The sequence below is a fragment of the Zonotrichia albicollis genome, chromosome 20 (genome assembly GCF_047830755.1).
Source record: "Zonotrichia albicollis isolate bZonAlb1 chromosome 20, bZonAlb1.hap1, whole genome shotgun sequence".
Classification (NCBI taxonomy): Eukaryota; Metazoa; Chordata; class Aves; order Passeriformes; family Passerellidae; genus Zonotrichia; species Zonotrichia albicollis.
In genome coordinates, this window is record NC_133838.1 from 7,591,658 (window position 1) to 7,616,754 (window position 25,097).

The following is a 25,097-nucleotide window of genomic DNA, read 5'->3' on the forward strand; positions in this document are numbered from 1 at the left end:
TGTCTGCCACCCCATGCCAAGCAGCAGAGCCATGCCCTTGGTGAGGTGCATTGTGTGACCCCTCAGGGAGCATCCCCTCCCCTTCTGTTCAGGCCTGGCTGTGAGTTCTGTGTCCATTGGTGTCCTGTTTAGGGCAAATCTGGGAGAGAATCTCCAAAGGGGCCCCTTCAGAAAGCAAACCCACACAGCCCCTGCCCCCAGCTGGGTCAGGAAGGATTCCTTGGACAGAAGTGGAAAGAACCTGTTTATTTAACAGGCACAGCGCCCCCAGCACACAGAATGAACAATACCAGGTGACACCACTCTGTCACCGCTCTGACAGCGATGACAAATTCAGAAAGTCTCTCTTGGGGGTGGTCACTCTGTTCTCAGTCCCTCCTGTGCTGGGGCAGCTGCTGCAGTCACAAGGTGCAAACTCTCCGTGTTCCCAGGTCCCAGCCCAGAGCAGGTTTGAGTAGGTCCAAAAAAGGGAAAGGAGAAACAGCGCAGGGAGAATCTGGACTGCTTAGCTAAACTAACTGATGAGCAGGAGCAAAAAGCAAGAGCAAAGCAGGAGCAAAGCAAAAAGCAAAAGCAGCACCATGTACTGCCCTGTCTGTAGGGGAGCGGCTGAGAGCAAAACCAAAACAAAACATTCGCTCTGCAGAGCCAGTCTGGAAGGCACAGAACATGATATCCAGCATGAACAGAGCACAGGGATGGGGATACAGCATCATAACCTCACCCCAGGACAATTGGCATCCAGAGGGGACAGCCCTGCCCATCCCAGGGATGTTCCTGCTGGGGTGTCCAGAGGGCCCAGGGCAGTCAGGCCTCAGGGCTGGTGGGGGCATGAGCAGAGTAGCTGAAAAAGGAGCTGCTGCTCCATCTGGGACCATTGTCACTACACTGGTTAGACTGGCACTGGCAGATGGTGGCACCATTGGCAGCTGGTGAATGCCAGGGCTGTGGCAGGGCCTGGTTTGATCCCTGTGCTGGATTGAGGGATCTGTGCTGGGTTGGACCCAGCGATGCTGCTGTGGCTCTGCCCCACATGGAGTGTGGCCGTGCCGTTCAGGTGCACTAACTGCAGCTTGCTGCATTCCAGGTGAAACCTTTGTCCTGGCAGATGGCCTCCCAGGGCCCTTAGAGCCTCGCCTGGACCCCATGGACTCTGCCTTGAACTCTGTCAGTTCATCCAGCCACAGCAGGAGCTCCAGAGACTTTCGCCTGCCAGGATACAGGCACCTGCAGCAGCCCTGCAGCCTCAGCCAGGGCAGCAGCTCTGCCCTGCGCAGGCTGAGCTCTGGGGGTAAGAGCTCACACAGCCCTGCGCTGTGCATGGGGCAGTGAAGGGCTGGGCTAACTCCAGTCTCACCTCTCTGACTGCAGCCAGTACCACAGGCTGGGGCTCTGTTAGGTGTGATGGCACCTGGCAGTGTCTACAGGTGACATTTCTGCTTTGGCAGTGGGCAGAAAGGAACAGGCAGGAGCTGAACTGTGTCCAAGTGATAAATGGGTGTCTGAGTCCACAAGGATGGACTGGGAATGGCTGGGGAGTCAAAAGTTGCCTGGTGGGGCTGGGAGGATGGGCAGATGCATGAGTGGCACCTCTCTGTGTGGGGGAACAGGGGCAGGAGAGCTGAACTGCTCATTGCAGCGTGTGGGGTTGCAAATAATGTCATTTTAGGTGCATGGCATCAGTAAAAGCCTCTGAAAAGCTCAGGCTGCTGCCTCCCACAGATTTTCAGGCAGAGCTAAGACAAGGGGCTGTGCATGGTGGGAGCTCAGGCTGGGAGGTCACCTGTGGGTTCAGTCCATCAGAAGATGCAGCCAGTGAAAACATAAACCAGCTTTGCCACATTAAATGTGTTAAAAGTGTTGGGAGAGACATGGGAATGGCAGGGGATGTTCTGCTGTGGTGGGAAGTGTCTGCCCATGGACAGGGAGGAGTGGGAGCTGGGACCAAACAAGGGGAGTGGGGCTTGAGAGAGGGGACCAGGGCTCAGGCTGCCCTGAAAAGTCAAACCTAAAGAGGAGGAGTAAGGTTTGGGTGCCAGACCTGAACCACAGGAATGTGGGGCATCCCTTGCTGTGTCTCTGCCGTGCTGTGGAGAGGAGCTGAGTGGGGGGCTGAGGGCAGTGGCTGGGGCGGTGCCAGGGAGCCCCAGTGACAGAGCTGTGCCTTCCCCAGGCTCGGACAGGTACCCGGGCTCCAGGGACAGCTCCAGGGACAGCTCCCGGCTCAGCAGCCGCGACCCCTCGGCCTGGACGGTGGAGGAGGTGATGCAGTTCATCCGCGAGGCCGACCCGCAGCTGGGCCCCCACGCCGACCTCTTCCGAAAACACGTGAGTGGGCAGAGCTCTGGGTGTGTGTTTGGGGTTCATGTACAGAGCTGTGTGTGTGTTTGGGGTTTGTGTACAGAGTTCTGGATGTTTGGGGTTCATGTGCAGAGCTCTGGGTGTGTTTGGGGTTCATGTGCAGAGTTGGGGGTGTTTGGGGTTTGTGTACAGAGCTCTGTGTGTTTGGGGTTTGTGTACAGAGCTGTGTGTGTGTTTGGGGTTCATATACAGAGCTCTGTGTGTTTGGGGTTCATTTACAGATCTCTGTGTGTGTGTTTGGGGTTTATGTACAGATCTGTGTGTTTGGGGTTCATGTACAGAGCTCTCTGTGTGTGTGTGTTTGGGGTTTATGTACAGAGCTGTGTGTTGGGGGTTCATGTACAGAGCTCTGTGTGTGTTTGGGGCTGTGCTACATCTGGGAGGGGGCAAATCACACAAATAAAATCCACGAGAGTCAGAACACAGCAGCACTTCAGACCAGATGTGTGATTGTACCAGTTTTGGGTTTCTCTGGGTCTGGATTGAAGGCACTTGAGACAGTAGTTCATGGTAGGACTCAGGTGTTTATTATTTCTTATTAAAAACAGTCTCACTGCTGTGAGCTCTGCAGCTTTTCATTAGAAGGCACAAAATGGCCAACAATCTCTGGTTACAAGGTCTTTTAAGACTAAACTATCCAATTAAGAACTGACACCTGGATTATTTCCCCTTTTAACCCAATAACTGATCCCACAGAGCCTGCAATGCAGACTTTTCAGAGTGGATGTGGGGCTACCTGTGCTGTCCATACTGGAGTCTCCATACTGGGATGTCCATGCTGGGATGTCCATACTGGAATATTCATACTGGGACATCCTTATTGGGATGTCCCTGCTGGGATGTCCATGCTGGGGTGTCCATGCTGGGGTGTCCATGCTGGGATGTCCCTACTGGGATGTTCATACTGGTGTGTCCATACTGAGCAGGGCTCTCTCACCCAGCCCTGCTGTTGCATTCTGGGCCTGGCTCAGGCAGGGCTGTGGCTCCCAGGTGCCATCACGAGCTCTGTGGTTGATCCTTGCAGGAGATCGACGGGAAGGCCCTGCTGCTGCTGCGCAGTGACATGATGATGAAATACATGGGGCTGAAGCTGGGGCCTGCCCTGAAGCTCACCTACCACATCGACAAGCTAAAGCAAGGCAAGTTCTGAGAGGACTCCTGGCAGGATGGACCCTGGAAGCTCCGCTCCCGGCCGCCCCACCCGCGCTCACCTGCCACAGGTTCGCATGCACACACCCCTTCCGCCGCAGCAGACAGACAGACAGACGGACAGACGGACACTCCCGACGCCAGCCGGGCCCCCGACAGCGCTCAGGAGGAGCCTGGCACAGCCAGGCTCTGCACCAGGCTGAGCTGTGGGCACTGGCACAGCCGGGCTCTGCACCAGACTCGGGCTGTGGGCACTGGCACAGCCAGGCTCTGCACCAGGCTGAGCTGTGGGCACTGGCACAGCCGGGCTCTGCACCAGACTCGGGCTGTGGGCACTGGCACAGCCGGGCTCTGCACCAGGCTCGGGCTGTGGGCACTGGCACACCTGAGCTCTGCACCAGGCTGAGCTGTGGCTGTTGGCACACCTGAGCTCTGCACCAGACTCGGGCTGTGGGCGTTGGAAGCCGGTCTCTCCCTGCTGCCCAGCCAGCATTTCTCCATGAGCTCCCAGTCCTGCTTCCCTGGATGAAGCAGCTCCAGCAGGGCCTCCAGGACCCGGTGTTTGCCTCAGCTCCTCCCTGGGCCTGGGGGGCAGCCCCTGGGCACTGAGCCTGCCCAGCCTCCAGGGGCTCGGTGCCCCCAGCCCTGTGCCACCACAGCGAGCTCAGAGCCCTGTCTCCAAACTGGCGGAGCCCATCCACCGGCTCTGCCTGCCCCCAGCTCCTGAGCTGGCTCCAGCTGGGCACACTGGGCTAGGGGTGCAGGCCTTTGTATTTATTCCAGACTGGGGAGGCCGTGTGGGGGCATGGAGAGAGCTGGGAGAGCTGAGCAGGGCTGGGCCTGGCCTGCCCCTGGCACAGATGGGCCTGGGCTGGTGTTGGAGGCTGCCTGGGTGCTGCAGGACTCAGCTGATCCTGCTCGCCTTTTTTTAATTTTTTTTTTTTAATTTGGAATTTTTTTTTCTACTAAGGAGTTGTCTGTTTCAAACGATGAGATGATTTTTCTACCTGTGTTGAACTCGCAGCTCTTGGTGGTTTTTAGCCAGAGCTGCTAAGGTTTGTCTTCCCAGGGGCACTGCTGCTCCTCTATAGAGTTTTGGTCTGTCCCAGCTCAGCGTGTGTGAGGGTTTTGGGTCTGGCCAGAGCATCCCAGGATGGTGACCTGTCCTGGCATCTCTCAGAAGAGGGCTTTGTGAGGGCTGTGAGGGCTTTGCCCTTCCCGAGGCACCTATTGGTCTCAGGCAGTTTAATGTATTTATTTTTGATGGCACTTGAGTGCTTCCCATGGTCCCAGACAGGTTTCTGCAGCTGCACGAGGAGTGTCAGAGTGGAGCCACCGCAGTGGCCCCTGGACAGCAGCTGCCCAGACCCTGGAGCATCCCTGGCACCAGCCTGGCAGGACAGAGCTGATGGTGCCAGGGCACACAGCTCAGCACGCTCCCTCTGCAGTGACCCAGGGGCTGGGACAGAATCTCCACTCCAAGCACTTCCCTCTGCTGTCCCCAGCCTCTGCATGGGAGCCACAGCTCACACCTCCCCTGCAGCCTCCAGGGCCTGGCCAGCAGCAGGACGGGCCCCTGTGGTGGTGACCAACCCTCCAGGCTCTTGCACTGAGTCAGGTTTACCCCTAAGGGGCAAAGTTGCAAAAAAAAAAAAAAAAAAGAAAAAAGAAAAAATACCCCAAACCCCAAAGTAATAAAATGGCTTTTGTCCTGTAGCGCAGCCTGCGCTGCTCGCGGGGCCCTCGGTGTGTCCCTGCCCCAGGGGCAGCCTGTGCTTTCCTCTGCACTTATTTTACCTTGATTTGTTTATAAATAAAAGGATACCAAGTTCCTCCCCGTGGTTTGTGCACTGATGGCAGCACCAGGCTGAGCCCCGGGACTGATCCCGATCCAGGGACTGAGCCCAGGGACTGAACTCATGGACTGAGCCCTGGGCAGGGAGGGAGAGCGGGGCCAGGGTGGGGCTGGGGGTGATTGTGAGGCCAGGGAAGCACATCCTGTCCCCCCTGAACCACAGGTCTTCTCCCAGTCCTGTTCCTGAACTTGTTCCTGACCCCAGAGCCAGGGCTGAGGCTGCTCTGGGAACAGCAGAGTGGTGGCAGTGACAGCCCCCATCACCCCATGGATGTTGTGCACAGCCCTGCCTGTCCTGCACTGGGCAGCACTCCCAGGTGTGGAGGACAGAGTGGGACAAACCCTCCTGGGGCAGCTCCAAGCCACTGGAAACCTTTTCCTGCCCTGCAGAGCCTGCAGGCTCAGCCCAGCCTCCCCAGGTTTCTCCAGGGCTGGAAGGAAGCTCAGTAACTTCAGACTGTGGAGCTCCACGTCTAAACCCACTGTGAATACAGCTCACAAGTTTTTGCTATCTTATTCAAGACTGGGAAGTTTTTTGCTTCAATCCTTTCCTTCCCTCCCTTCAAGCAGGCAGAACAGAGCAGGCTCAGGGCTCCTCACTCAGTTTGTTACAAATGAGCATTTAATGACCGAGTCAGTTGCACAGTTTTGGCCAAAACAAATATTTCAGGAGAAAAAAACCCACAGAGTTGTGCTGCAGCTGAGGGAGGATCTGACCCAGGATGGCCAGGCCAGGGCAGGAGTGGGCAGCATCAGAGCACTGCAACTGAGGATTCCTGCCCAACAGCTGGAACTGGCACACGAGGAATGCTCCAAGCTCTCCAGGCTCACAGCAGCTTTACAGGAATATTTAAAACAAATGAGGATTAAAGCAGGGAGGAGATCACTGGGAGGGACAGGACAGGGCTTGGTTTGGTGGCTCAGCCAGGTCTGACCGTGCAGCTGCTGAAGTCTGAGTGTGCAACATCAGACAAGGGAGACACTTTCCTTCCTTTCTTTGTTCCTTTCTCCTCAATCAAGGCCCACACAGGGCAGGGAACCAAGGCAGTTCAGCCCCACACACCACACCCAGGCAGGGGTGGTGATCCCCTCCCTCAGGAACAGCCTTGGAGGAGAAGGGTTCCTGCTGCAGGAGCCCAGGACATGCAATGAGGACAAAAAGGCAACAAAAAGACTCCAAATCCATGAAAAAGCACCAGGAGCTGCAGTGCCCCAGGCCAGGGACACAGCTGAAGGCAGCAGTGGAAGTGGTTCAGTGGTTCACTCTGTGCTCACCTGCCCCTTGATGCAAGGGGTTGGAGTTTCCCAGCCCCAGGAGCACAGGGAGGGCTCACAGGGACCCCTCAGGTCTGGGTTTCCCTGGCAGCTTTGTTCTCCTGCCCTGATCCCAGTCCATCACATCCCTGCAGTGACACCTCAGCCAGAGCTGAGCATGTTCCACAGTAACACTGTTCCAGGAAGATCCTCCTGGTTATAAATTCATAGTGACAATGAATGCACCAAGAGCACCAGGTTTGCAAATGCTACTGAAAAAAAAATAAACAAAAAAAATCATCCCCTTCCCCCTTTCCCTGAAAAATAAAAAAAAAGAAAAACCAAACCAAAAAGGCTGCATGAAGCTGCCCAGACACTAAGCCAGCCCCCAAAATCTTGTGCCATCCATAATTTCACCAGTAAGTAAAGACTGAGGAGGGAGCAGAAATACTGGAGAAAGCATCTCCAGTGTCAGTGTCCAAGGCACCCTGGTGCCAGGCACTGCCTGCCCTGGGAAGGACTTGTGCCATGGGATTCCCCTCAACACAGCAAATCCCACAGCCAGCTTGCTTTGACCTCCAAGCTGCTGCAGCTGAAGGAAATCTGCCTTTGTGGACTCTCCTCCACAAATAACCAAGATCAATAGAGAAAATAAAGGACAGAAGAGCTGAGGAAATAAGGGACAGAACAGAAATTATAAACCCATAAGTTAGGAAAGCCCAAAGCTGAGGGTGTTGAAGCTGCTGCTGTAAGAACACCTGGAAAACCTAATGGAGACTCCTCTGTGCAGCAAGGACACACCTGGGGAGAGAAAAGGAGCAGGAATTACTGACAGGGAAGAGCCACAGCTGGAACTGCAGAGCATTGGAGGCAGAGTGTGACACTGGGGCACCTCCAAAGGCACTGAACTGCTGCCCTGGCCATGGCTCCTTCCACACAGAGCACAGGCAGTGAGCACAGCTCAGCCACAGGCAGCACCAAAGCAGCATTTTCACTGTGCTGCAGCCCAGAGTTGGGTGACACAAATCCCAGGGGATACTTCAGTGAGACCAAGGCTCAGAGTATCTTTAGGATCAACATTTACAGGGAGAATTAATTCTTCAGCTGTTGGTGTTGTGGAGCAGTCACATCTGGTCCCAGTGCTGTGCCCAGGGATGGGGAGCACTGCTGTGACACACTGGGGCTGGCCCTGCTTCCCCCTGCAGGTCACTCTGGAAGGGAAGGAGGGAAGGGCTGGAGTCTCCAGTGCCCTGGCACTCAGCAGTGCAGCCCACACACCCACAGGGTGTGCAGATGCTGCTCAGCTCCTAAAACCCCCTCACACACCAGCCAGAGCAGGGCAGGTGTCACATCCATGATACCCACTGGGAGGGAGGATGCAAATGCAAACTCTGCCTGTTTTGTTGGTGCAGTCTGAGGGCCAGGTTTTAGTGTCTTCTCCTTCCCAGGCCTGTTTACATCCAGTTTTCACATCCCTGTAACCCTTAGAGAGCAGAGCCTGAGCCCTAGGTCTGAAAGATCTGCTGTCCCACGAGATGGACACAATGGGTGTCCAAGATGTTCTTTTACTATGGTGAGGGACTGCAAAATACTGAATTTCCTAAACCCAGGAACTCCTTATGCAGCTCTGCCCCTATTTCCAGGTGTGCTCCACTGGTGCTTTTATCCAAATCTAACCCCAAATTCCTCTGTGTGTATTTCTATTTTATTGTGTGTCACTTTGCTAAGGGGACACCCATCCCCAGCTGTTCCAGAGAGGCAGCACCCAGCCCTCAGCACAGCTGGAACAGATCTAAACTGTGCTAACACATCTGAACTGTGAGCACCAGCACATCTCATGGTCTCCATTATTTCTAAATAATGTGGGAATCAGTTGTCAGGAGCAAAGATTAGCCAAGAAATTTTTTTTTCCAAAGAAAGAGGCTGAGATAATGAAACATTACCAGGAATCAGTCGTGGTTTGCTGAAGGGAACTTCAGCTCTGTTATCTCCAGGTCAGGAGAGCTGCTGCCACTCCTGTCACTGTAGGTGTCCCTGCAGGAGTAAAGGATTTGGGGTCAGGGAGCACAAGTGCTTTAAATACAGATTAATTAATTAATGTGGGATGCTGCAGCACAGGGAAAACTTCAGCTCCTCTGCTGCAAGGAACCATTTCAAACTCAAATGTGCAAAAGCAGAGTTAGAATATCCCTCCAGCCTTGGAGGCACTGAAATGAAAATGCCTCACACACAAAACTCCTCTGGACCACACCTGACCACTGTGATGTTGAACCATCACAGGAATCCTGTGGGGCAGCTGCTCTGCAGCTCAGCCCACAAAGCCAACACTTTAATTTTGGCACTGCATTTGCCTGGGTTTGATACAGACACTGCTAACTCTCCTCAGCATTTAGTCTGGTTTTTGTTTAGTGCCTGTCAGCACTCAGCAAGCCCTCAGTGTGAGGAGGAGAACAGGTCAGTACCAAATGCTTGTTATTTCTTGCACAGTCTTGAGTGCCAAAGGGAATTGCAGGCACTGGGGAACAGCAGCACCATTAAATCCACCCAAAACACCACTTGCTTTGCAAACTGGAACAAAGAAAGCTGAAGTCAGCAGAAAAAAAAATAAGAGGCTGCAACCACCAGGGCCTGTTCTTTAAACCAGTAACAGGAACAAGTTTCTCATGGACCAGGGCTTGTTCTTTAAACCAGCAAAGGTTTCTCATGGACCAGCCTGTACACGGGACTGTGAGCAATGCAGGGAGAAGCCCATGAGGTCTCCAGTCATGTAAAAGAGCAGGCCCAAGCTCAGTTTCCTCAAAGAGCATGACTGACAGCACAAGGCTGCAGATCCTCTCCCTGAAGCCAGGGCCTCTCTGCAGGACAGCTCTGTGCCCCCAAAATCAGCCCCAACACACCAGATGTGGGCTTTGAAAAGGAGAGTGGAAAGAAGAGGGTGCAATACCAAGTTACCCCCAGGACTCTGTGCCAAGAGGATGCTCTGGGCTATCCTGCAGGAAGCAGCACCATCCTGTGCCAGCTCTGACTGGGGGCTGTGTGAAACCCACCTGGGGGAGAGCCTGCAGCCCTTCTGCAGGTAGTGGGTGAGCCTCCCTGCAGATGCCAGGAGGAGCCCAAAGTATGGGGGTGATGGCTTGATGGGCCTGGAGAGGAACTCGGGGTGATACTGAACACCAACGAAGAAAGGATGGTCTGAAAACAAACAAAACATTCAGGTCAAGGCTCTCAAGCTTGGGGCTGAGCTGCAGGTGAAATTCTTGTTATGCTGTCCATAAATGGAGAGTGACATGGGATTTTATTTTTACCATCATTTTATGGATGGAATCAAGAAAGTCAATGGGTCCCACATGAAAAGCTGTTCCATTCCCCTCCAAACACTTTCCCTTGTCCATCCCACACACAAACCAGCTGGTTAAGGACTCACCTTCCAGCTCAACCACTTCCATCCTCTCTCCCTCCTCATCCTGCCCCACAAACTTCAGACCTTGCTCTTCAAAACACTTTTTCAGTTCTGGATTGACCTAGAAAATCAGAAGCAAGACAAGCCATGATCTCTTGTGCCTGGATTGCACAGGAAAGCTCAATATCCACATGAGCATTTTTACCTCAAATCTGTGTCTGTGTCTCTCTTCCAAGAAATCATGATCTCCATAGAGCTTCCCTGCAGCAGAAGTAAAATGTTCCTTAGAGCAGTGATCACAGCTTTTAACACATCCATTTGATCAGCATCCTTCAGAATCTGCCACTTCTGGAGGGAATTAAATTCCCTGATCCCCATTCCCCAGCAGAACAATCTGTGAACAGCTGCCATTCAGGGATGTTTGAACATCCCCAGGCCTCACTTCCCCAAGGAAACATTTCCAGAAGAGGCAAGAAGGGCCTTACTCATGATTGAATTCTTGGTTTGGAAGAGTGTCCTCCTCTTGCCAAGCCTCATTGTCCCACCCATCTGCCCAGGATTATGTTCTGGCATGTCTATGACCTGTGGAAAGAATTCAGAGGGAGGTGAGAATCAGGGAGAATTAACAATAACAGGCAGACTCTGACACATAAAAGGAAAAAAAATCCCACCAACATTCATGCAAAAAACCAAGGAAACCAGCCCAAGGAACAGAACAAGGCAGACCAAGAGAACTGGGGTAGCTGCCTGAGCTGTTCAGTACCTATGGATATTTTGTGGATATTCAGGGAACTTTCACAGAGGAAATGGCCTCAGAGTTTACACAGATTGCACACACCAATACTGGGCTGTTTATTGAATTGCATTTTAAACAAACAAACAAATTTATGGGGGAAAAAATTAAATCAGACTTGCTCACCCTTTGATAAATAACACCATAAGCTGTTTTTGGTAACTTCCTCACTTTGAGGAAGCCAATTATTATGTCAGACCCTGGACCAGAGACACAGAGCCTTCCACAATTGTTCCCAGGAATTCAGATCTGTCTGCAGCTATCATACAACAGTTAGAGTTGGAAGGGACCTTAAATCCCATCCAGTGCCACCCCTGCCATGGCAGGGACACCTCCCACTGTCCCAGGTGCTCCCAGCCCTGTCCAACCCTGAGGGATCCAGGGACAGCCACAGCTTCTCCTGGCCATCATGCCCAGGGATGTGCGGGACAGTCAGGTAAGGATATCACAAATAAATCACCATAAACTCACCACTGGATGAGAAGTTTTGGGGTCAAACTCTGTTGAGTTGGCATCTGCAATGCAACATTCAGCAGTCAGGAGCACAGAGTGGCTCAGACCATGGCATCACCTGCAGGAGCTGCTGCTCCTCATCCCCAGAGCAGCCCAGGCAGCAGGAACAGGGCTGCCAGCACTGTTCAGTACCAATTCCAAAGGCTGCAGCTACAGGATAAGCCACCCTCACTCAGGAAAAACACAGCTTCAAGTACAGAAATAAAGGCAGGGAGAGGGAAAGGAGCACAATGGTCTGAGGAATTCCTTTTTCCTCACCCTCATTACTGCAGAGAACCAAAGAGGCTGAGAACTCCATTTAGCACTCTCTGAAGGGAGCTGTGTTAACAATCCAAGCAGAGGGGCTCAGAAGACAACTCCACTCACTGAAGGAGCTGCAGCTGCTGGCTACCTGAATTGCTGTTTGGGCTTCATTGCCACTGGCTGCAGTGGGAATTTGCCATGGTGTTTCATTTTCAGGAGCTAAGAACCTCATGTTGAGCAACAGGAAGTTTTCTGTCATTATCAGCATGACTTACTCCTTTGATTTTTATTTATATAGGTTAAGGAAATTGCTTTTTTTACTTTGAATTAGCAAAAGAGATCGGGATTTTTACAGGTCTAGGTAAAAAATTAAACTGACCTATGAAAAACTTCAAATCACATTATCTAAAAAAGTCTAAAAAGTATCTAAACAAGTCACAGCAACCCAAGAAATGACCAAAGGCAGGAAAGGTTTTGTGCCATTACCTGTCCAACCAAGGACACTGCGAGCAAACTCCACCACTGCCAGCTGCATTCCCAGACAGACTCCTGTGGAAGGACAGACAGCACATGGATCAGGTCAGGACAGGGACCTCTGAGCCCTTGCTGCAAGCACACACACCCTCACAGAGGATCCTGAGCCAGAGGAAAACCTGGATGAGGCAGATCTTTGGGATTCAGGGCTCTCTAGTCCTGACAAGCTTCACTTCCCTCCCTTTCCCATCCCCTCTGCTCAAACTCCAGTTTCTCACCACAGACACTTCACTGAAATGCAGCCTTGTATTCCCTGGTGCCAAGATCACCACAGCCTGATGTGAAACATCCCCAGACTGCAATCCCCTCATTACACACTCCCTGTCAGCCAGCCCAGCCAACTGTGACCACTCCAGAGCTAAGCAGGGCTGAGGCTGCACTCCCTGCTCATCCACACACCAGTGACGATCAGGGCAGCTCCTGCTGCAGAGCAGTACAGACACCTTCAACTTCCCTTCCTTTATTTCTGATGGATGAAACATTATTCTCACCTAAAAAGGGTTTTTTCTGTTTCCTTGCCCAGGAAATAGCTTGGATTTTGCCTTCTGTCCCTCGAACACCAAATCCACCAGGAACCAGAACTCCACTGCATGAGGATGAAGAGATTCCATTCAGCATGGCTGCCCCAAACCACACACCCACACCACAAATCACCTCCCTCCCATACAATCCTGCCCTGGCAAGGCCTCTCCGCCCTGAAAAGGGCTCTGAAACAGCCACGTGGCAAGGCCTGGCTGCAGCAGTTTCACATAAAGAGGGGGAAATATTTCATAAATGCCAATTTTACCTTCCCAAAGAGAGATCCCAAGTATCTCACAGGTTCCCATGCAGAAATGGTTCATGCTGTGGGACTCACACACCCTGCCCCAAACGTGTTTGCAAACACATCACCCAGCCAGGCCCATGCTGAGGAAAGCCCAGTGTCAGGTTGTCCCAACACCAAACCCTGCAGGAGGTTCTTTATTCTGTTCTCACTCCAATCCTGAGGGGTTACAGGCCCCACTTGTTCTTGGTTTTGTGCTAATTCTTGGCACTCCTCTGCATACCAATGCTTTTCCCCCTCTCATACTATTTCTGAAGAATTTGTTACCCCATTTACATCTTCCAACCTCACTCTGGCTTCACTTGTACCTTTCCTTCCTCCTGATTTCCTCTCACAGTTCCCATCTGATCATGCAGGTGTGCATATCCTCACCACCATGATCATTTCCCCCACTTATTTAACAATTCTCCATTTAACACCTTCTCCTAAATGTCCCTGAGAGGTGTCTGGGGCCTGGTCAGAGTGTGCTGAAAACAGATTTATCAGACATTCTCCAAGGAAAGGGCCACAGCAGAACTTACTCAGCACCACAGAGCTTCTGCCAGGCCTCGTGGTACCTGACAGGCTCCTCCTGCAGAGTGTCTGGCTCCAAGTCAGCAGAGTCAATGTACTGGGAAGAAATCCAAAAAAAAAAAAAAAAGATGATGAGATATTGAGACAGCATCATTCCTCCTGGAAACCTCTGGATTTGTTTCCTAATGGATTCTTTAGTTTTTTCTGGGCTGATTTCCCATCTGTTAGCCAACAAAACTCCTTTTCTCACCCCCCTGTTCCTGGTGCACAAACAGAACCCATGATTTCTGTGTCCTCCCCTCTCTGCAGCCCTGCTGGGACTCCCACCAAGCCCCTGAGCCCCAGCCTGTGATGTTCAGTGTGAGGATGGTGGGAGCATGGGGCTGTGCAGACACAAAGCACCACACAGACAGGAAAAAACCTATCCCTCTCTCATCAAATAAACATCTCCTTCAAGAGGCACTGCAGAAGAAATAGGCTATGGTGAAACAGGCTGCTGTAATTAAAGGGTGTTATGACAATGGAAAAAACCCTGCAATTTTTCCATTTTCTCATCTCCAGCATTCCAGTACCTCTGAACTTCTGGGTGTATTGGCAGGCTGCTAACCCTTTAAAAGAACAATATTGTCCTTCTTTTTTCGTTTGTTTTTTGGAAGTTGCAAAACTACCAATCAGTTCTTTAAGTAACAACAGCTACTCAGTTCTTCAGCACAGAGCTCACAGAGCTCACTTCACTGCTGAGCCACTCAGACACAGCTGTGCCAGGGAACACCCACAGATCCACGTGCAGGGTTTGCACTTTACCTGTCTTGTTTTGCTTATTTTCACCTCTACTGATTTTGGAAGTTGAAAGGAAATCCTGACCTAGATCAGCACTGTTAAAAAGCAATCACCTATTTCCATGACTCACTGACATCATGGAACTGCTGGGCATTTAGAAATCTATTGAAATGAAAATTTAATTTCTAGCAACATGTAGAATTCATATTTCACCTCTTCAGAGCATCCAGCTATGACCAAGACCCCTGAAAGCATCTGTGCATCCAAACCAACATGAAAACCTTAATAAAGCCTGAGGCAGGAGCATCATAAAACCTGAGTACCACAAGGTTAACAACAACAAAAAGGGTAAAACAACAAAAAGGATATAAGAACAAAAAGAATTACTTGCAACAAGTGTCAGAGAAATGAGAGCAGAGAGTGCCACCTCCAATCCATCCACCACTGTCACAGTGGAGTTTCCATCCATTCCAGCTCACAGGAGGACAGGCTGCTTTGCTCTGAAGCTGCTTTGCTCTGAAGCTGCTTTAGGCCTGATAACAGCTGTTTTAAAGCTGTTATAATCAAAACAGCTGTTTTGATGCAAGGATAATTTGGATGTTCACTGGCTTAATCACTTCTCCCTTTCTGTCTATGGCTTTGTGAAAATCTGAGTCAGGATGGGCAGCAGTGTAGGTGGAAGCAGCGTGGGTGGAGTTTTTCCCCCACACACAGACCCAGCCCTACCTTGATGTCAAGTTTGTGGTTGATGGCCAGGGCAGAGTGCTCCAGGGCTTTGATGACAGATGCATAGGAGTCAGAAAATTTGGTGTATTTGCCCACCAGGGCAATGGAGCACGTTTCAAGCAGACGGTCGTACCTGCAGGACACCAGAGCACACAGGTTATTCCAGCAGCAACAGGACAGGGATGGAATCTTCCATTCTCTTCAGCCTTCCAAGGAACAAACAAACTTTTCCTGTTCTCCTCAGTGTGTCCAGCAGAGCTGACGTCCTTGCAACAGTGACCTTTTACAATAATTAAGATTTAGAAACATCAAAGCGAGATCAAACCCAGAACAATGACTGAGGAAAACACTTGCAGAAAGCCACACATAAATTAACTCCTCTCTGCTGATGATGAAAAGCCACTCTGAGCAGATCCGAGCTGCCTTTTCAGGAAGCTGTATTAGATTCAAAGGCTGCACTGAACTCCTAGGAGAGGATCAAAGCACAGCTTGGTGTATGTTTGTACTGCACAGCATCTTCCCACGCTGCTGCTGAGCTCCTATCAGCAGCTCCACACACAGGAAGGATTTCTGCAGCCCTGAGGCTGGGCTGCCTCCACTCTCAATCCCCAGCACCTGGCAGCACAGGATTCACACAGCACTCCTGGCCACAGCTAAGTTTGTTTAAAGTTTCTCTCAGAATTGCTAAATAACTTCAGCCCAGCTGGTGATAAGGACATTCCCCATCAAAGGAAATGTTATTGACAGCGCTGGCTTGTGGCAGGCACAGAAATCAAGGAAAGCATCTAGATCTTGAAAATTAATTTCTTTTAAGGACAAACATATTTAAGGCTTCAGTTGACATTCAAGCACTTTCTGAAAAGACTGTATTCACTATTTCCCCATGAACACTGATTCTATTCCTCAGAAGAAAAACCCCCACAATTCAGTTTCTCAGTTTCAGACTCCAGTGTCCAAGGAGTCTCAGAAACAGGTACCAAACACTTGTCTCACTTGCCTGAAAGCACTCTCAAAGATATTCTTTGACACTCCTGACATCTCCATATAGCTACAAAAGGATTTCAACACTTGGTAATGTTACTGAGAGATTTTTTTTTTTAATAAAAAGGGAGGGCAGAGCTGTCCAGCTGTTAATAACTTCAAGAGCTTTTAATAACTTCAAGCTGGGTTTGACTCACAGTAAACTTCCAACAGAAGATAAGGATCTCACTAAGTTTATCTCACAGGATTTTATGGAGAAAAGGCTGAGGGAATTGGGGTGGTTCAGCCTGAAGAAGAAAAAGCCCCAGGGAGAGGGAGATGTTATGGCAGCCTTCCAGCAAGAGGATTTATGAGAAACGTTTTAGTAGGGTCTGTTGTGCCTGGACAAGTGGTGATGGTTTTAATCTAAAAGAAGGGGGATTTAGGCAGATACAAGGATGAAATTTTGTACAATGAGAGTGGTGAGGCACTGGCACAGGTTGTCTGAAACCCATTCAGTTGTTTTAGCAGCACATTAATGAGTGAAGTTCAGAGCAGCTCTTGCAAGCAAAAGAAACCCAGTTGGAATAAAATTTCCACATTCTCATCGAGGCATGGCTTATGTCTTCACCTCCAAGGGAAATGCAAGATCATCACTGCATTAAGGCTCAGCTAAACAAAGCAGGAAGAACAGAAGTGGGAGCTGTAGGATTTTTGGTTTCATCAAGCCTGACATCTGTGAGATAACACATAACTTTCATCTCCATTTGAAAGTATTAACAAAATTTTGTTATTTCAACATGAATGCTTTGGGAAGAACCTCCCACAGCAGCTGTGGAAACATTCAAAGTGCAGATGGGGCTCTGAGCAAAAGTAAAAAACCAATGTGAGCATGTAAGAATAGACTTGAGGAACAGGAAATGACACACATTATCTCAAACAATCAACAACCAAGAACAGAAATAAATCCTGAAGTGTGCTGCAGTGTGCCCAGCAGGGCAGCTCACCTGTCTGCCATCTCCTTCCACTTCATGAGCATCCTCCTGGGCTGCCTCTCGATGGGCAGGTCCAGCCTGTGCCTGAAGTAATCCACAACTCCCTGCTCCTCCAGCAGCAGAGGAACCCGGTAGATGGAGGAGACATCATGGACACAAATCACCTGTTCAGAAAATAAGGATATCATTAAAACAGCAATCCAGTGCCTCTACAATCATTTTTACTCAGAGTATTCCTCTAGCAGAAAACCATATGACCACGTAAACTTCCAGACAATAACATTTTGAATAATATAATGTAGCAATGATATTTTATGAAAAATCCTTTCCTTAGGATTTTTTCTCCTGAGAAGCTGAAAGGCCTCAGGAACAAAATGTAAACATTGATTATCTGGTGCTGTGGAATGCAACAGGTGCATCTGTGATTGGCCCATGTTGGATGTTTGTAATTAATGGCCAATCACAGTCAGTCAGCTCAGACTCTCTGAACCACAAACCTTTGTTATCATTCTTTCTTTTGCTATTCTTAGCCAGCCTTCTGATGAAATCCTTTCTTCTATTCTTTTAGTATAGTTTTAATATGATATATATCATAAAATAATAAATCAGCCTTCTGAAACATGGACTCAGATCCTCATCTCTTCCCTCACCCTAAGACCCCTGTGAACACCATCACAATATAACTAGCAGTAGTTTAATACTGGTTTCCTTATGCCTGAAAAAGCCATTTCTTCAGCACTTGCAAGGCATTGCTGCTCCCTGGAGCCCCTTGGGAAGGGTTAGAACACAGCAACCCAGCAGGAGAGTCAGCTGCCCAGCACTCAGCAAAGTTCAAAGGACACCCCAGAGAGACTCCTGTGACACAGAATCACAAGTGAAGCTCCAGACAAACTGCCACAGGCACAGCTTCCCCTTCCCTCACTGTCCTTCCTAACCAGGGCTCCCAGTCTGAGAGAAACCCAGGGCAATCTGTGACCCCAACACACTTTACAGGGTGCCCCTCATCCAATTTGGGATTACACAATTAAGAGCAAAGAATTCTTAGGTCAATGAGGAGAATCTACATCAACAGTTCTAGTGCACTGAAATGGGAAAAGAAGGCTCAGGACAAATGTCATCTGTCCATTAATAATGAACCTGTACTTTAATGATCCAAAACACACTGGCAACACTTCTTTAAATCCTCATTTTGGCAAAACTTCTTTAAATCTTCATTTCTACTGACTCAAATGAAAGCAGAGTTCAGTTCTGCACCAGTCAAACCTCCTTGGCTGCACATTTTCCTCTTTTACTGCTCACTTCTCAATCCAAGTGCAACAGCAGTCAGAGCAAGAACTACACAGAACTGCATTAAACTTCCTGGAAAGGGACAAGAGCCAACTTATTCTGAATTCCTGGCCAACAAGAGGTAGATATTTTACTGATGACACATCAACATTATTGCCAGCAGTGCAGTGCTTGAAATTGCAGGACTCAAGTCTGGTCTTGCTATAGAGCAGATTAATGAAAATTACTTGACAGAACCTGGGATTATGAAGTTATACTCAGTCTTTCACAAAAAGACAACATTCTGTGAGCTCCAGCTGGATTGCAAAGTGCTAAAACTCAGCCTACACACTTTTGACTATTTTCCAAGGTCCACCTTAGAATGTGTTACAAGTCTCAGTATAGAAAGAATCGTGCAAACAAGGAATCTGTGCACATCACAGCCTTCAAGTGAAGCACTGCTTCTCCCAAACACCATTTCAACCTCTCTGAGAAATCTCTCCTCAAGAATTCTCGGGCAGAACAATAACATTGTGAAAAGAGCAGAAGTACAGTCATATATCCTTTAAAACTAATTTTGGGTAATCTTTTCACCTCTAAATACTGGAAAATCTTGTTCTATGTTCACAGAAGGAATGTGGAACTATAATGAAGGTTAAAACAGTGATTCAGAAATCACCTTGGATTCCAGAAAATCTTATACCAATCACCTTACAAGAAAACCAGGGTGCTGGCACAAAAAGAATTGGCTTAGCAGCAGGTTCATGTGTCAGGAAGGGAGGTAAGACAAAGCAGCAAATGAATTATGCAGCTACCAAAACACAGAGCTGGAACTGCTGCACTAGACAAAACCCCCCTCAGCACCTGACAAACAGCTCCAGTATTTACTGCAAGGAAGCACAGACAGCAACCCTCACCTGTTCTGGTTCAACATGACAGAACATGGAAATCTTTTCTTTTACTGAGGTATCCAGTGGAGTGGAGCACCTGCAAACAATCTAACACAGCAGCAACATCAGGGTTGTGATGCAAACAGAAACACCCAGGCATTCATAAAACAAACCTCTAGAAAGAGCTGTCTTTGTGCAGACTCTGATTTGAGAAAAAAAAAAAAACAACCCACAATTCAGTTTCTTTTCCCTATTTATCACCACTATAGAAGAGTTCTCATAGAATTACTTAGACAAGACTGCTGCAGCAACATGCCAGATTTTAGATTTAATGCCACAAACTTTAAAGCTACACAAACCTTACCAGATCTGGAGAGAGTCCCAGACCTCTGAGCTCACGAACACTGTTCTGGGTGGGTTTGGTCTTCTGCTCCCCTGTTGAGCTTGGCTGGCCAGAGAAGAGCAGTGGGTGCATCAGATTGTGATAAGCAGCAATGATTCAGCAGGTTAATATCTCAGACATCTCATAAAAACTTTGACTCAGTTCTTGGACAATTCACTTGAACCATTTAATCCCCAGGACTGAGAGCAACAGCAGGAACCCAAACTCCAATCTGCCCACTGGAGTGCAGGATGGAAAGGGACACAGAGCCTGAGGTTTATCCACTGCTCCTTCCAAATACCTAATTTTTGTATTTCTGATTGTTCTCTATAAATCACCTGGCCTGGATAGAAGAGGGAAAAGAGAGAAGAGAACCAATATTGATCTGCACTCCTTAATTATCAATTTGCTCTGTAAAATCCAGTTCAGTCTGGCACAAGAAATGCTCATGCTGCATTTCTGCAACTCCCAAGCCTTTATTACACATTTACAACCTTTGAAAAGTTGTTTTTAAACTCCTGTGAGACTTTTAAAATATATAAACATAAAACCTCTGCACTTCTTCCAGAAGTTTATATGTACACAGAAATACAGAAGTAACAGCACTTAAGCATTTCAGAAATACCTATTGAGGAAATTTTGGACTGAGGAAGGTTCTGCCCACCAGTATGTTTCAGATCCTCACCTGGGGAACCAGGCTGACATGAATGGTGCAGAAATTCTCTCTTTTGGCCTTGAACTGGAACTGGCGGAAGGCCTCGATGAACGGCATGCTCTCAATGTCACCCACGGTGCCCCCGAGCTGCCAACACACACACACACACTGGGAGTTACTGCCAAAACCTGCCCAAGGTGCACACTAGAGACATGAAAATACATAACTGTCACAGAGAAATGAGGGCCTTTGCCGGGGTCGAGCCATTTGTCGGTGAGGGGAGACTCAGACACTCAATGTGAGTGATAAGCAAATTCCATTTATTGAAGAGAGCATCAGACACTTATACAGCGAGTAATAAGCTTATGAATATTCTGTAAGCTAAGCAATCTATTGGTTAAACTATACCATCAACTCTTCCTCATTCCTTAGGGGTTACATCTCTCTTTTTCTCATGCCTCTTTCACTGTTTGTTATTATACCACAGCTAGGCCCAAGGACACTGCTATCTGTGCAGGTGCAGGACTTGGAATTAGCCATGGTTTTGTACTTTTCCATTTTCTAGCAGCTAAATTCCCAACACATAACAATCTACTCCAGGTGCTACTCTACTGTCATCATTTCCCCACAAATCAAAAAGCCACAAGAAAAACAGCTTCCCCTATGGGCAGCACCTCAGAGGCATCAGCTTGACTTCTATTTTGTAGTCAGAGAAAATGCTCAGATGTGAAAATTATGATTTATGAACATTAGGTGGCACTGAGAAGCAAAATTTCTGTTAAGTTTTAGAACTATATAGAGTGGACACGTGCAGGAACAGATGCAAGACAGACAGTGCCTCCTTGGTACCTGAGATCTGGGCCTGTGATCCTGGCACACAAATTGGCTGCAGGCAGAGCCCAAGTCACCCTGACCTGGGCTCTGTGACCAACTCCCTCTCCTGTGTTAGCACATCCCAGCAGCCAGCTCAGCACTGCCACAGCCCTCACCCTGCTCTGTGTCCTTCTGGCAGCAGAATGTACCATAAACACCCTGAGAAATGCCACCACTACCTTGTGCCACTTCCTGCTGCAGGTCTGTGCTTGAACTGGTCACTGGGAGGAGGAAAGACAACAATCCAGAGGGGGATTTACCTCCCCTGCCTCCATCCACCAAGGGAGAAGAGGGCACAGCACAATTAACTCAGACTGGAATATTGAGTTACAAGAGCTAAAAAATTAATTCTGTAAGTTAATTTATAGAATATCCTGAGCTGGAAGGGACCCAATGAATCCAGTCTAAAACCCTGCACAGATCCCCCAACAATTCCACCCTGGAGCTCTGGGAGTGCCCATTGCCTGGGCAGCCTGGGCAGTGCCAGCACCCTCTGGGCAAAGAACCTTGCCCTGATCTCCAGCCTAAATCTCCCCTGACACAGCTCCAGCTGTGCCCTGGGGTCCTCTGGGGCTGCCCCTCATGAGGCAGCAATTCAAAAGATTAATAATTGAAATTAACAAGGGGAATTTTTAACCCATTCAATAACACACCAAGTTGAACATTTCTGTAAAGCAAAAATGCAAAATATGCAGATAGATCAGTTTACTGCATACAAGAAACAAAACTGCCTACTTTTAAAAAAAGTTACAGACCTCAATCACACAAACTTGGGGTTCAATGCCATCTTCATCCACAGGAATCCGTGCCTGCCTCATCACCCATTCCTGTACGGCATCTGTGATGTGGGGAACAACTGGAAAAGAAACCCAGGCAAAGGTTAAAGCCCCCATACATTTCTCCTTCTTAACTCATTAGAGAGCAAATTACTGACAACCACTAGCCAGGGCTTGAGCAGGAATTTTTGTCTTTAAAGAACTGTGCATTTTTGAAGTGATTATTCTTGGCTGTGATTTTCAAGGGCCTTGGCAGGAAATTGAACCCTGCCTTAATTTAAACACATGTAAGCAACGTTTCCTTTAAGCTGAAAGAGTCAAGCACAAACTGTTCTTTGCCCTAAATAGAGAAAGTAACACTGTTTTCAACTGTTTGTACAAGTCCTGATGTCAACCAGCTGTGCAGAGTGGTTAAAAAGAGAAGGGACTGATCTGATACTCACAAATCCTTTGGGTTTTCTAATGACATGAGTTATCAAAAGCATTTACCATTTTAACTAGCTAACAAACAACCCCAAAGTGCATTGTTCTGAAGTCTGTTCACATTTATCACTGGGTACATTAGACAGCTGGACCCAAGTCCAGCACAGTCCAAACACAGGCAGGATGGTGCAGAGCCTCAAGCAAAGATGAAAGGCAAAAGCATCCAGACAGGGTTGAAATATACAGAATGCACTTTTAAGCACCAGGAAAGAAGTTTTGCATCACCTTGGACCGTTTTGCCAAGATAATCTCCCTTCCTCTCCTTGTTAATGACATACTGGTAGATCTTCCCCGTGGTCAGGTTGTTGTCTTTGGTGAGTCGGATATCGAGGAAGCGCTCGTAGTTGCCGAGGTCCAGGTCCACCTCCCCTCCATCATCCAGCACAAACACCTCCCCTGCAGGCACAGAAACAGGCACACGTGTCGGGAACATAAGGAAACTCCTTCCCTGATTGCCACAGCAAGCTCAGGAGTGGCGAACAGAACTAAAAGCCTTTATAAGCGAGAGAAGCAGCGCTCTGGGGACCGAACCCCTTCAGGCAGCAGCAAGAACAGGCAGAGCACATCTGTGCTGTGGGCACAGCAGCCGGCCCGCAGTGCTGGCAGGCTCAGGAGCAGGCACAAAGGATCGTACAAAGGAAACGATTCACGGCAAGCCAAGGCAGCCCCGGCGCCACCCGGCAGCCCCCGACACCGAGCCCGCGGGGCACCCACCGTGCTCGTACGGGGAGAAGGTGCCGGCGTCGATGTTGATGTAGGGGTCGATCTTGATGGAGGTGACATGCAGCCCGCAGGACTTGAGGATGGTGCCGATGCTGCTGGCGATGATGCCCTTGCCGATGCCCGAGATCACGCCGCCCGTGACCAGGATGTACTTCATCTGCCCCGAGCCTGGACACGACAGACACCGACCGGCACCGCCTCAGCGCGGGCTCTGCCGGGGGAACGCGCCCCGGGCGCTGACACTGCTGACAGCGACCCCCGCGCCGGTGCCCTGCCCGCTGACATTGATGACAGCGACCCCCGGGCCGTGTCCCGCCCGCCGCTGAGGGCCGGTGCGCTGCCCGCTGACATCGCTGACAGCGACCCCCGGGCCGCTCCCCGCCCGCCGCTGAGGGCCGGTGCGCTGCCCGCTGACATCGCTGACAGCGTCCCCCGGGCCGTGCTGAGGGCCGGCGCGCTGCCCGCTCCTCCCGCCATAAATTCCCGCCACCGCCGCCCGCGTGGCTCCTCCGCCAGGCCCGCGGAGTCCGCGTGGTCCCGCTCTGCCGCCCGTCCCCGGTCGTGTCCCCCCCTCTCAGCGCTGCCCGGATGGTCCCGCCCGCCGCTCTCACCTGGTGCCGCCGGGCGCGCGGAGAGCGCGCGCGCGGGGGGAGCGGGCGGGAGGTGCGGAACGCGCGCGGCGCCGCTCCCGGCCGGCTCGGCTGGGAACCGCATGAGGCCCAGCGGCACCTCTGAGCATGCGCGGGGCGGAACGGGAAGGGGGCGGGCCCAGCGCCTGAGGACGGGGGCGTGGCCGGAGCCGGCATAGCCCCGCCCTCTGTCCCCCCCCCGGCCCCCTCAGCGCCTCATGGAGGGCGGGCACGGCCGTGGGATCGCGGGATGAACTGGGATGGAAAAAACCTTTAAAATCATCTAGTCCAACCTATGAGCTAACACCTCCTCATCATTTCCCCAAGTGCCACATCCACACCTTTCTCTACCGCTTCCAGGGATGGGGGCTCCACCGCTGCCCTGACAGTCTAGGCCAGGATAATCTTTCAGCGATGAAATTCCCAATATCCACCCTGAGCCTGCCCTGGCCCAGCCTGAGGCCGTTCCCTGTGCTCCTGTCCTTGTTCCCTGGAGCACAGCCCGACCCCCCAGGCTGTGCCCTCCTGGCAGGAGCTGTGCAGAGCCACAAGGGCCCCCTGAGCCTCCTTTGCTCCAGGCTGAGCCCCTGCCCAGCTCCCTCAGCCTCTCCTGGGGCTCCAGACCCTTCCCAGCTCCCTCAGCTGTGCCTGAGATGGATTCTGTCACTGTTGGTCACATTTTCCACTGTCCGTGTGTCCTGCCAGCACATTTCCCCACGGACATGTCCCCTGGGTGTTGATAGCTCTGTGATGTCTCTTTGCTTCCCAGGGCTGTCCCCTCACTGCTGGCACTTGGTGACCCTGCACAGGAGTGCAGTGCCTGCTGCCCCCTTGGAGAAAGCATTTGCTTTCAGAATTACCTGGCCATGCTCATTTGTTCCTCCACAAAGGACTCTTCCTGTTTTCTGCTGTCCCACAAGTAGCTCCTAAGTGGGAAATTAAAAAAGCAACATTTCCAGCACCTTTTCTGCAGAATGGTGGCCACGGGTCTGGTGGCAGTGAGATGGGTGACAGCAGCAAGGGCTGTGTGTGCTTGGGCTGTCACTGTCACTGCCTGGTGGCACATCCTGATAAGGCACAGGGAGGCTGAGCTCTCCCTTTAGACATCACAGCTTTTCCCATTTCATGAGTGAGACACAAGATAAGTGTCTTGTAGCTGAAGGGAAGTCCATTCTTGTGGAGATGTGTGTAACCTCGATGGGAGCATTAACTTCAGCACACACAAATCCTCTTCTCAGTGCCTCATTAAAGGCCTCAGGGCTTGGACATCCCGTGGTGCTCAGGAGAGAACTGCACTCAGTGGGAGCTATTGTGAACATTAAATGGTGTGGAATAACAGTGACCCAGAAAAGTCAGATCACAAATATTTCAAGTTATGCAAAATTACATCTGCTTTTTGCTGAAGTGGGTGAAAGTGTATGTGGATATGTGTGTTTCACCCTTAATTTTGCCCTGAATAAGTTTTGCCCTCACAGTGCCTTGTTCTCAGCTCTCAGCAAAATACAGACTGAATATTTCCCT

General features: G+C 50.2%; 2 protein-coding genes across 6 annotated transcripts in view; one reads left to right on the forward strand and one right to left on the reverse strand.

Annotated features, from left to right (window-relative positions):
• Positions 1-5,347, forward strand: part of SCMH1 (Scm polycomb group protein homolog 1) — a 63,241-nt gene extending 57,894 nt beyond the window's left edge. For 4 of the 5 annotated variants that reach the window (XM_074555891.1, XM_074555889.1, XM_074555892.1 and 1 more), the window contains 3 exons: positions 1,088-1,291; positions 2,174-2,328; positions 3,386-5,347. In XM_074555891.1, the coding sequence (XP_074411992.1) occupies positions 1,088-1,291; positions 2,174-2,328; positions 3,386-3,511 (485 nt within the window). In that variant the 3' untranslated portion in view covers positions 3,512-5,347. The remainder of the gene's footprint in view (positions 1-1,087; positions 1,292-2,173; positions 2,329-3,385) is intronic. The other variant, XR_012583372.1, reaches the window with a different exon arrangement.
• Positions 5,348-5,965: 618 nt separating this feature from the next.
• On the reverse strand, positions 5,966-23,715 carry CTPS1 (CTP synthase 1). The gene is made up of 19 exons (XM_005496281.4): positions 23,559-23,715; positions 22,939-23,115; positions 22,450-22,620; positions 21,721-21,821; positions 20,123-20,239; positions 19,420-19,503; positions 19,083-19,163; positions 16,912-17,063; positions 14,945-15,077; positions 13,447-13,535; positions 12,594-12,688; positions 12,055-12,117; positions 11,284-11,327; positions 10,505-10,601; positions 10,225-10,280; positions 10,044-10,140; positions 9,667-9,811; positions 8,563-8,653; positions 5,966-7,420 (listed from the first exon to the last, which is right to left on the reverse strand). The coding sequence occupies exons 1-18, from the start codon at positions 23,659-23,661 to the stop codon at positions 8,569-8,571; spliced, it is 1,890 nt and encodes a 629-aa protein (XP_005496338.3). The 5' UTR covers positions 23,662-23,715; the 3' UTR covers positions 5,966-7,420; positions 8,563-8,568.
• Between the last annotated feature and the right edge of the window lie 1,382 nt (positions 23,716-25,097).